Source organism: Monopterus albus, unplaced genomic scaffold (assembly GCF_001952655.1).
Source record: "Monopterus albus unplaced genomic scaffold, M_albus_1.0 scaffold51.1, whole genome shotgun sequence".
In the NCBI taxonomy this organism is placed as follows: domain Eukaryota; kingdom Metazoa; phylum Chordata; class Actinopteri; order Synbranchiformes; family Synbranchidae; genus Monopterus; species Monopterus albus.
In genome coordinates this window covers 4,354,691-4,365,533 of record NW_018127931.1, presented here as the reverse complement: position 1 = coordinate 4,365,533, position 10,843 = coordinate 4,354,691, and the positions used below count along the sequence as shown (strand labels likewise).

Here is a 10,843-nt window from a genome sequence, read left to right as displayed (position 1 = left end):
TCAGTCAATTCACCTTCCTGATGCAATACCCAGCTCTTCCAGCATTAAAAATAAAGCTTTTATTCCCACACACATGAAAAGGAGTCTGACATAACAAGAGGAGCCAACAGTTTAAATAAGGATCAGGATAGCTGCTGTCACATGACTCCGTTTGTGCATAATCTCCTTCAGACAGACAGGTGTGATGTGAAGGTTCCCCTCACTTTCCGATCTGGGCTGACAGATGCCAAGGCCACTTGACCTTTAAGAAAACATCAGCTGCAGTGTATCTATGGAGTTCAACAAGCATGTTGTAACCTTATTCTACTTTTAAAAATAAAGTACTGATTCAGAACATTTTAATATTTTAGACATAATATCTGTGGCGTAGTGACCCATGCATATATTCTTGGTCTCATATGTATTTTTGTAATAATTATATGACAGAACACAGTGTAATAATTATATGACAGAACATAGTGTAATAATTATATGACAGAACATAGTGTAATAATTATATGACAGAACATAGTGTCAAATAGCTGGAGGACTCCTGTGGTTTTCCGCACTCTAGGTCACTACTGTGTTTTGTATACAAGACGACGTCACTAGGCGTGAATCTCTTGCTCCTCAATCAGGGTGAAGCCACTCCTCCTCTTCTACCCTCCTCCTCCCACTAGACACCCCTTTCTCCAGTACTCGGCTGATGCAACGCTCTCATCTTTATAAAGCTGAGTCAACCCCCCCTCTCCATCAGAACAGAACGGGGTTTTCTTTCCAAACGCATAACTGACCTATCGTTCACTTCATTCTCATTTAACCTAAATACACACAAGGATCAGTCGGTTTTGTGAAGAAATCGTCCGGACATTTACTGTTTCTCGGGGTTTTTAGTTAAAGGATTTTACAGGCATCCTGCAACATCTTTTACAGGTAAGAATGACTGGCATCATCATCATCATCCTTCACCGGCTGTTAGAAAATTACCGGATTACAGTAGAAAGAGAAATATTCGCTTTTGGATAAAGCTTTTACGCTGTTGAATTGATAGAATTATCTCACTAACTGCCTTTTGATTTCCATTTTGAATCTCATTCATTTCAAAGCAGAAGCATTACCGGCTCTTTTGAGTTACTAAACACACTTCCTGCTATATTATTAGATTCGTGGCACACCTCTAAAGAGCCAGAAACGTCTTTTCTAAAAAGCCCGGGGCGTTATTTCTAAACAGGTCAACCTGGTTCAAGTAAATAAATAATGAAGCTGTGGGGCGCTGATGTAAACCACAAACAAAGCTAATTCAATTTTTTTAAAAAGGGTGAAAATGAAGATGTATATAAACTGCCTAGCTGTGTGTAATCTGAAAAGCCTCTGATAATAACAGTGAGTCAGAGCCATCTAAAGCCTGTGCGCAAAATGGAGAGCCATACAGACACAGCACGTGCCACTGTTTCCATTGGTGCCGGTTATGGAAACTTACATTACATGGACCTTGGGTTAGGCGTTTTGGGGCTCTCTGTGGCTTTGTATGTTCCTACCATTTAGCCAAAACAAACAAACGGCAAAAACAAAACAATAAAGACAAAAAACCATTACGATATCAGATTTAGACTATCCACATCACATTTTGCCTTAATGTCATTTGATTCCGCTTCATTACAAGTTTAAAGAATGTACTGTGCCAGCAAAGAACACGAACACACGATATTTTCATTCCACCTTTGAAGTTGATTTCGGAGGGAAAGTCTGTGGCGTGTAATGCGGCTTTTTGCCATTCTGTGTCTACAGCAGGGCTTAGATGATGTCGGGTGGCCGCAGATACCGGTCTGGTATTTTTCCACTGCCGGTGCGTCACCCGCTCCTTCCTCCTCCCTTCTGGGCGCGCCTGCTCACTGTAACATTGATTATTCTAAAGAAACGTGAACGCACACAGCTAGAAATAAATATGGGCTGGGGAGGAAGGGCAAGACACAGAAATGCGTAAAAATAACAGAAACAATAAAACTGGTCTTTTTTTTTCCTGCTCTGAAATTCACAGTAAGATGCAGCATCTTGTCAAGACTGAGATGAACCATTTGAACTTCTGTCATGAAGAAGACAGCAGCAACACTGAGAACAGTGACTGCTCAAAGAAGATCCCATTGGACGGGTAAGGATGGCTGAACAGAACAGATTGAGCACACAAAATATAACTGAATATGAGCCATTTTCTGGAGTCAAATGACATTAATATCTCTAAAGTCCTCTCTCTTTTGTTTCCTTTTAAAGCCACTACCCTGATCTAGATGCAGAGAATCAAAACTTTTTACCTGATCACAGCCTGGGCAAAAAGAAGTATGAGACTGAATATGTAAGAGCTCCTCTTATCCTCCACCACTTCGATCTCCTTTAAACACTTGTCATTTTTTATGATTTCCTAACAGTTTATCATTTATTTTCTCCACAGCACCAGGGTAATGCTTCCTTTGGCATGTCTGTCTTCAACCTGGGAAACGCCATCATGGGCAGTGGCATCCTGGGTCTGTCGTATGCTATGGCCAACACTGGCATCGCCCTATTTGTGTAAGTTTTAAACATAGATAGGGGTCTTTTGAAAGTCTTCACTTTAAAGGTATTTATACATTTTACATGCAGGGCTGTAAAGGTTTAAAAAGGTGAATTTGTGGTAATAGTGGGGCTCAAACCACTGCAAGCAACCTTCATATCAAAGAAAGAAAGATTTTGAAGTAATAATGCAGTCATTTAAATGGGTGAGGTTCGAAGAAAAGGAGAATTCCCACTTGATGCTGGCATGCTTTTGTTTCATAATCCAGAGTAACTGGATGAGATCAGCAGGTGTGATTTTATAAGTTGCATCAAGGCCTCAGGTCATAATACACGGTACATTTACAGAACAGGTTTACCCCGCCCACTGTACGTGTGTGATCTTGTATATGCTATGTAGTGAGGACCAAATGATGTACTTTTTGCTACAGAGTGAGGACACTTTGGCCAGTACTCACTTTCTGAAACACCTTGTTGAGGGTTAAGACTTGGTTTTAGGATTCAGGTTAGAATTAGGTTTTGGTTAGGTGTTAGGGTAACGGTTAGCATTAGGCATTTAGTTCTGATGGTTTTGTATTAGGGTAAGGGACTAGGAAATGCATTATGTCTGAGTGTCTGCACAAAGAGAGAAGTACACAAATGTCTGTGTGTGTTCCACAGCCACTCAACCCTGAGCTGCATATTATACCAAACGTTTGTAGTTAGATAATTGTTTTCCTTAAACCACACACAAGAACTCCTATCTAAAGAGGCCAAAGGATTTACTATCACACAGGGCTGATCCCTAATCCTCTTACTGTCTCTGATATCCACCTTGAACCCCACAGGAGCTAGAGACCAACTGAAGAAACACCAGTAAAGTGCTTTTTCAAAAGGAAAAGTGATATTTTTCTGTAACATATTTTAAAATATAAGTCAGAGCAAGCTAGGAGATACTTTAGTTGCCACCAAATAGAAGTTATACATCAGTTTACCAACACTGGGAGTGGCAGGAAAAGCAGTTTAGCCCAGCTAATCTCTTTGCATTTGGGCCAGAGTTACTGTACATAAACAGATGCCTACTGTATGCTCATAGGACATAATGAATGGAGCAGGATATGATTCACTGTCAGCCAGCATCTGGCCAATTTGTGTCCCTATATCTGCAGGAAGTGGAAGATTACAAAAACCAAACAGCAACTACATAGCTGATGTAGCTGGAAGTATTTCTATCTGCATTTTGTCATTGATTAATTGAAGAGAGCTGTCTGTTTGCATTTTGAAATGCTGTCTGGTGTTGTCTCATCAGCAATTAAGAGTTGTGAAAAACAGACTGACCTCTCACATTCCACCAGAAACCATCCCGTACTCAGGCCGGCAAACATAGATTCAACAGAGTATTGTACTGGCTTCCTTTTATTTCTTCATAACGCACTGCCATTTCCTTCTTTCTTCTTTATATTTTTGAAATTTGTTCTGTTGCAGTGTATAAAGTGAGAAGATAGAAATGATTATGTCAGCAGAAAGACAATGCTTTAAGGTCACAAGTCAAGTCATATGTTGAGAGGATACGTTGCATCTTTACAGCATTGGTCTCAGGTGGCCTGCAGATCACTTTTCACCTGGATAATTAATATCCCAGGGCACACAGCGCTGACTCTGCATTGTCCCAAGCCTCCTAGGAGGCTCCCATACAGGGAAACCTTTTGTCCTTTGGAACCCCACTGATGATGCTCATGATTAACAGAACCTGTAGGCTAATGCTGTTTCTGTTTTCATTCCATATAATGTCCATCTTGGTTGCAAATCAACATTTAGTTGAGATCCCTCTCCTCTGTTCCCAGGATTCTCCTCGTGGCTGTTGCCATCTTCTCTCTGTATTCTGTCCACTTGCTGCTAAAGACAGCCAATGAAGGAGGTGAGTCTGTTAGATAGTAGTATATGCAAACATCTCAGTGATTTCTTTAAGTTTTTAATTCTAATTCTTAAATTTTGTGTGTATTTTTTTTTCAAAGGTGCACTGGTGTATGAGCAGCTAGGCTACAAAGCCTTTGGGATGCCAGGGAAACTCGCTGCTTCCTGCTCCATAACCATGCAGAACATTGGAGGTGAGCAAGTGCTATGTAACAATAATCAAACTACTTGTCTATGTGCGTCTACCAGAGACTTATTCCACAAGCTAAAACATTGTCCCTCTGTACTGTTAAAAGGACGCAAGCTCAGTCACACACTGGGGGGGGTTATGATTAATGACCATAGTCTTCCAGGAAGACTACAGCAAGCTGCTGGTGTTTTGCAGGTCAGCGGATCTCACACATTCTCAGCACCCACAACAGTATCTAAATTGACTAGATGGATAAAAAAGAAGAAAAACATACATGTTGGCTGAGGGAAACTAAAATGTTTTTTGGAAAACACAGTAGCTTGCTGTAATAACTTCAGTCATTCTACAAGCATGTCAAACAACTCAGTTCCTCTTAAAATATTAGACCACTATTTTTATAGTGGAGTTCCCTACATGGAGATGACTTGGCTTACTTTACAGGAAAATATACTAAATGCAGTTTTTGTCTTTACAGCCATGTCAAGCTACCTCTACATCATCAAATATGAGCTGCCCATTGTCATTGAAGCATTTCTAGGAACCAAAAATGGGTGAGTGATCAGATATATAAACCCAGCTAACGTGTGATCACTTAACTGACACCATTTAGACTTGGTTTTAGAATCTATTTAAAGACCAAGTCTAAATAGGATTTTTAAAGGTGCCCACTTGAGTTTTCTTGTAAACAAGCAAAATCCATGTGTAAAAAAACATGGACCCTACAATGGAGGCCCTGAGCTGTCCACTAAGTCAAATGTCACTGTCAGTACAGTGTAGTTTACACCTCCCAAAAAGGGAAGTAAGGACTCCAAATAACATGAGATGTGAGTGATGTGTTGGAAAGCTGTGTGTTCTAGTACAGTAAAATATCTCCCAACAGAACAGGATTGTTAAATGAGGTGTACAAAAGAACATGAACAACTGGCAGAAACACAATGAGGTGAGGTGGCACATCAAGAAACATGGCTGCCAGATGTTTTTTCAAATGCTGAGTCTTGGATAAGTTGCAGCGGTGCCTTAGTGGTTCTGTCTGAGTAGAGGTAGGGTTGGCGGTGGTCTGGAAGTTTTAAAGGAACAGATAGTGTTCACTTTTTTCATGCGACCCTTCAAAGAGCTCATTTAGAAGAGGCAGCCAGTGCCGCATTGAGACAGAGCGCGGGATGAACTCACTGTGACCTCTTTCAAGTTTGGTTCAGTTCCTCAGTGCTGTTTTAATCTAAGGAAGTTAACTACTCTCTTCTTATAGTGAGTCCTCAGCTTAGGGTAAAATGATTCTTGTTGGTTCAAAAGCAGTAAGTGTCACTAACATGTTGCTGTTTCTTGTGTTTCAGAGAATGGTACACTAATGGAGACTACCTGGTGCTGTTGGTGACAGTTGTGATAATCTTGCCCCTCTCTCTGCTCAAGAACTTGGGTAAGCTGGATGTGTGTTTGTGTGTGTGTGCGTGTGTGCATGCATGGACCCTTGGTATTACTTGCACTGTGGAGACCAAAACCTATTTACACACACATTCTGGGGACTCTGCCTTCCTTGTGGGGACCAGAGACGGGTTATTTACATGGTGGGGACCATCCTGACATTTGCTTTTGTGTGCCACCTGGCCATCCTGCCCATGTATAAGGAGCTCAATGTAAAGTCCCTGCGAGCAATGAAAACACACTTGTGTGTTTGTCTGTGTTGTAACATTGGACACATTTCTAAATTAAGTTAGGCGTTGGTGCCACTTTTTAAAAAAGCTACTCATAAAAAACCAGCAGCTCATGTTTTGTTGCCCTTTCCCCAGGTTACCTTGGCTACACCAGCGGCCTGTCGCTGCTTTGCATGGTGTTCTTTCTGATTGTGGTGAGTAAAACATTTCCACATATTGATAACTTAAAACTGGATTTGGAATACTGACTGAACTTATTTCTCACAGTAGTCGGGTTTCAGTGGTTTTTGTTTCTCATGATGGAATAAATGTAGTTTTCACCCAGCATTAAATGGACAAATGTAAAGATCTAGCAAATATCTGCCCACAGTAATAGCAAATTTAGCCTAAAACTGCTGTCTTGTCCTCCAGGTGATCGTCAAGAAATTCCAGATCCCATGCCCCCTGCCCGTTGATGTCAATGCTCTGAATGAAACAGTGAGCAAATTGCTGAACGTTTCATGGTCCCAACTCAACACCACCACTGTGGACTACAGTGAGGATGCTTGCATGCCAAAATACTTTGTCTTCAACTCGCAGGTAAGGCTCTCTGACACATAAATGTCTGGGGAATTCAGATTTCTGTGAAAACTAGTAAAATTTTATGTAATGTTTGGGTGTCATTTGTTTTGTTCTTTTTTATTATCTCCAGACTGTCTATGCTGTTCCCATCTTGACATTTGCTTTTGTGTGCCACCCGGCCATCCTGCCCATATATGAGGAGCTCAAGGAGTGAGTAAACTGTTTTCTGTTCATCGTGTTCTACCAAACAACAAAACACAGCTGCATTCTTAAAAACTCAAAGATTACTGTGTCCTGGTGTCTAAACAAAACCCTCTTCTCTCTCACACAAACAGCCGTTCCCGAAGAAAGATGCAAGGTGTTGCCAATGTGTCCTTCCTGGCAATGTTCATCATGTACCTGCTGGCAGCCCTCTTCGGTTACCTCACCTTTAACTGTGAGTCAGGGGAAAAAATATTTGATGTGTGTGCATAAATTTATTCACTGAAGTGGCAGGCATCTGCTATTGAGCAAAGCAATTCTCTAATCTGAGATTTAACATACAGTTAAACAAGTAAATGAGAGAATGATCCCTCAACATTAGTTGTAACATAATTTTTGAGGCAGTACATTTAGCGGACAATCAGAAATCATATTTGTTTCTGTGTACATGCAGGGGTGGATCTAGAAATTTTGGATGGGGTGGCCAGGCTGGGGCACAGACACAGAGAGGGGTGGCACAGTTAAAATATATGAAAAAAGTACACCCCTAGTTCAATGAAATAGTAAACCATATGTTATTAGGAATCAAACAGTTTATTTTGGGTAAAAATGACAAGTAGTGGTTTCTTTAGCTAACTTTGGCTGCACTCCTCATTTACTCCTGCCAGGGTCATCAATGCTGCACAGTGGTTCTTGCACACTGAGGCAAATCATGCCAAATATTCCACAACAACTGGAGAAATTAATTCAAATGAAATAAAACTAATTTGACCAATATTAATTATAAAGCACCAGAAAAATGTTAGTTGTATTAAAGTCAACAGTGTGTCATTGTTTTTTATTTTTTATTCATTAATACTGACAAGCATCACGTTTAGACTCTGGCAGGGATGGCAGCAGAGGTGGCCAATCATATTTTTGCTGCCTGTGCCACCCTTGGCTCCACCTATGTGTGCATGTAGAAACTTATGTGGCATAAAAAATGTGCCAAAATGCTTTCAATTCAAAAACAGATGACTAGAACACAACAATGAGTTAATCATACCAGTGTGGGTTTACAAGCAGTCATTGCACTAAATGTCAGAGCAGATCAACAATCCCAAAGTTGAGGGAAGAAGCATTCATGCCCAAATTAAATAAAGATCCTCCTCTCTGGAAAAAAATGCTCACGATACAACTCCACGTCTGTTACACCAGGCTGTGAAAAGCCCCACCTGATGCAGCTTCCCAGCCTGCCAGTGTGTTTGTCTTTCTGTTTGTCATGGCAGGGACATCCAAGTAAATATACAGACTTTTTCCTGGAACATGAGACTAGTTATACAAGAGCACAGTTAGCAACAGTGTCTTCAACCATCATGACAGGGCAAAACCTGAGGTGGAGCTTAGTTTAAATCAGGGCAAGGAGAGACTGCTGAATCATTATGATGTTTGATTGGTGGACTTTGCTACATTTAGGACAAGACACAAGGTGTGGAAAAGTTAAGCCAGTCACAGGAAAGGAGCTGCAGTTAAAAATTAAGTCTGTGTGGGATTGAAATACACTGCAATTGAGGAAACAAATCTAATACATATGCAGAAGTCATGAATGCAGTAAAATATTTCACACACTACTGAAAACATTTAGATGAGTTTTAATTTAAGTCTGAGTTGTGTTGTTTTCACACATTTATAAAAATATTACACTCAGACTTTCTTTTCATGCTAACATCTTGTTTACATTTTTTTTACATAGGCACAGCAATACTTTGACCTAAATGTGAATGTAAGCAAGCTAATGTGCTCACAATTACAGTGATATGTTGATGCTGATGTAATGTTTACCAACCTAGTCTAACGTGTTCGTATACTAGCATTTGATGATTAGTACTAACCACAAAGCACAGCTGGGAGTCAAAAGTAAAAGCTTTATATGGTGTCATGGAAAACTTAGTTCTGACAGCTTTGGAAGGTTTACAGCCTGTGCTCTTTATAGACTACATCTGATCTTGACCTGCATATTTCTTAGAGAACGTTTCACCTGTTATGTTTGTGAGTCATCTCTAAATGGTTTCTTCTGTCTTTCCATACAGCAAACGTGGGCCCTGAGCTGCTGCGCACCTATGCCCAGTTCAATCAGTTTGATGTGATTCTGCTGATTGTCCGCCTGGCTGTGCTGGCTGCCGTCACCCTCACCGTGCCTGTGGTGCTGTTCCCTGTAAGTGTCAAGGAAGTCAAGCTCAGATCTTCGATTATTAGTAGAGTTTAGTGGGTCATGTAGGATAACCTCTCTTTTTGTCTCTGTGTAGATTCGTACCTCCATTACCCACCTTTTGTGCGCCACTAAGGAGTTCAGCTGGATCCGCCACACCATCATTACTGTGGCCCTACTGGTTGCCACCAATGGCCTAGTCATCATGGTACCCACCATCAGGGACATCTTTGGCTTCATTGGTGGGTGTCTATGTGTATGATAATATCTTAGTAAGCATCTCAAATACAAAATATTGTGACTAAAATGCAAAATTTCTTTCCTCTTCCAGGCGCTTCTGCTGCTGCCATGCTCATCTTCATCCTGCCATCAGCCTTCTACATAAAACTGGTTAAGAAAGAGTCCATGAAATCTGTGCAAAAGATTGGGGTAAGGACTTGGTTCTTAATACCTCCACATAGAATTACCTAAACATACCCAGAGAATCATTTTATAGATGCTTATTTGACTATTGGAATCTATTACTTTTGTAGAACACGTTAGCTCAGTGTGAAATTGTTTCCCTCTCCAGGCCACCGCCTTCCTCCTATGTGGCATCATAGTCATGATCGGCAGCATGAGCCTCATCATCCTGGACTGGATGCACAATTTTGAAGCCAGCACAAACAAAAGCACTAAAGGACACTAAGGTTTGACGTTTTCTGCTACAGCCTGCCAGAGAAAAGAAAAAGCTTCTTGCGACCAACAAAGATCAAACCGTACTGTTAAAAAAGAAAAACACAAGAACTTACTTGATGCTCAGATTAGACTTCCTGAGCAACAGACCATGCCATTCCAAGAGAATGTATCTGAACTTTGTACAGTATGCTGTTTATAGGCCACATAGATGGTGTTTTACGTTTTTCTTTTTGTTGTAACTTTTTCTGTAATTTTTTTTTTTGTAAATTTTTTTCTTATTTTTGTTATGGTACAGCTGAAATCAAATATTTGAAGGTGCCTCAGAACTGATATCACATACTCCCAAGAATTCAAAATGCAGTTTACACTCAAGTATGTGAGTGTGGCTGTGACGTCAGAGCTCAGCAACAATAAATCCTACTGAGAAAAGTATGTGAATCTCCTGAAGACTGACAAGAGGCAAACTTGAAAATGGACCCTCCTCAAGGGCAATGAACTTCCTTCTAACATTTCTTTTAAATCTTTCCTTTAGTACTTTGCCAAAAATTAATTTGGAAAGTATCTTTGTATATTGAAAAGCACTTACTTTTCAGAAAAAAATTAGAGTTCAGTTTTCATTAGCCAGGCCTAGTACACATCTATATAGTATTCATTTCGAGGCTTTGTGACGTTGTTTATAATGTCAACTTTCCTTGTAATACAAAGTATAAAACAGAACCTGCTATTTCAAATGTGACACTGGGAGCCGTAGAGTATCTCACAAGAGGGCTCTTTTGACACTGTATTTTGTCTATAACATGCTGAAGATCTTGTTGGATGTGCAGCCATGACACTACTGCTTTGAGACCTGGAGGTCGCTATGCCTGTCATAAGAGAAGATCGAGGGAAGCGTCTGTTACAATAATTTTATTGTTTTTATACATGGTTGCACAATTTTCTGCTTTCAAAATGTCTCACAAT

At 40.4% G+C, this 10,843-nt stretch overlaps 1 protein-coding gene across 1 annotated transcript; it reads left to right on the top strand.

The window, feature by feature from the left end:
- The first annotated feature begins 699 nt into the window (after window positions 1–699).
- slc38a2 (solute carrier family 38 member 2) lies at window positions 700–10,595 on the top strand. Its single transcript, XM_020601465.1, has 16 exons — window positions 700–912; window positions 2,018–2,128; window positions 2,248–2,329; window positions 2,426–2,541; window positions 4,347–4,420; window positions 4,518–4,610; window positions 5,082–5,157; window positions 5,938–6,020; window positions 6,391–6,449; window positions 6,667–6,834; window positions 6,947–7,026; window positions 7,152–7,252; window positions 9,087–9,211; window positions 9,303–9,447; window positions 9,537–9,634; window positions 9,777–10,595. The coding sequence occupies exons 2-16, from the start codon at window positions 2,022–2,024 to the stop codon at window positions 9,891–9,893; spliced, it is 1,524 nt and encodes a 507-aa protein (XP_020457121.1). The 5' UTR covers window positions 700–912; window positions 2,018–2,021; the 3' UTR covers window positions 9,894–10,595.
- The last annotated feature ends 248 nt before the right edge of the window (window positions 10,596–10,843 follow it).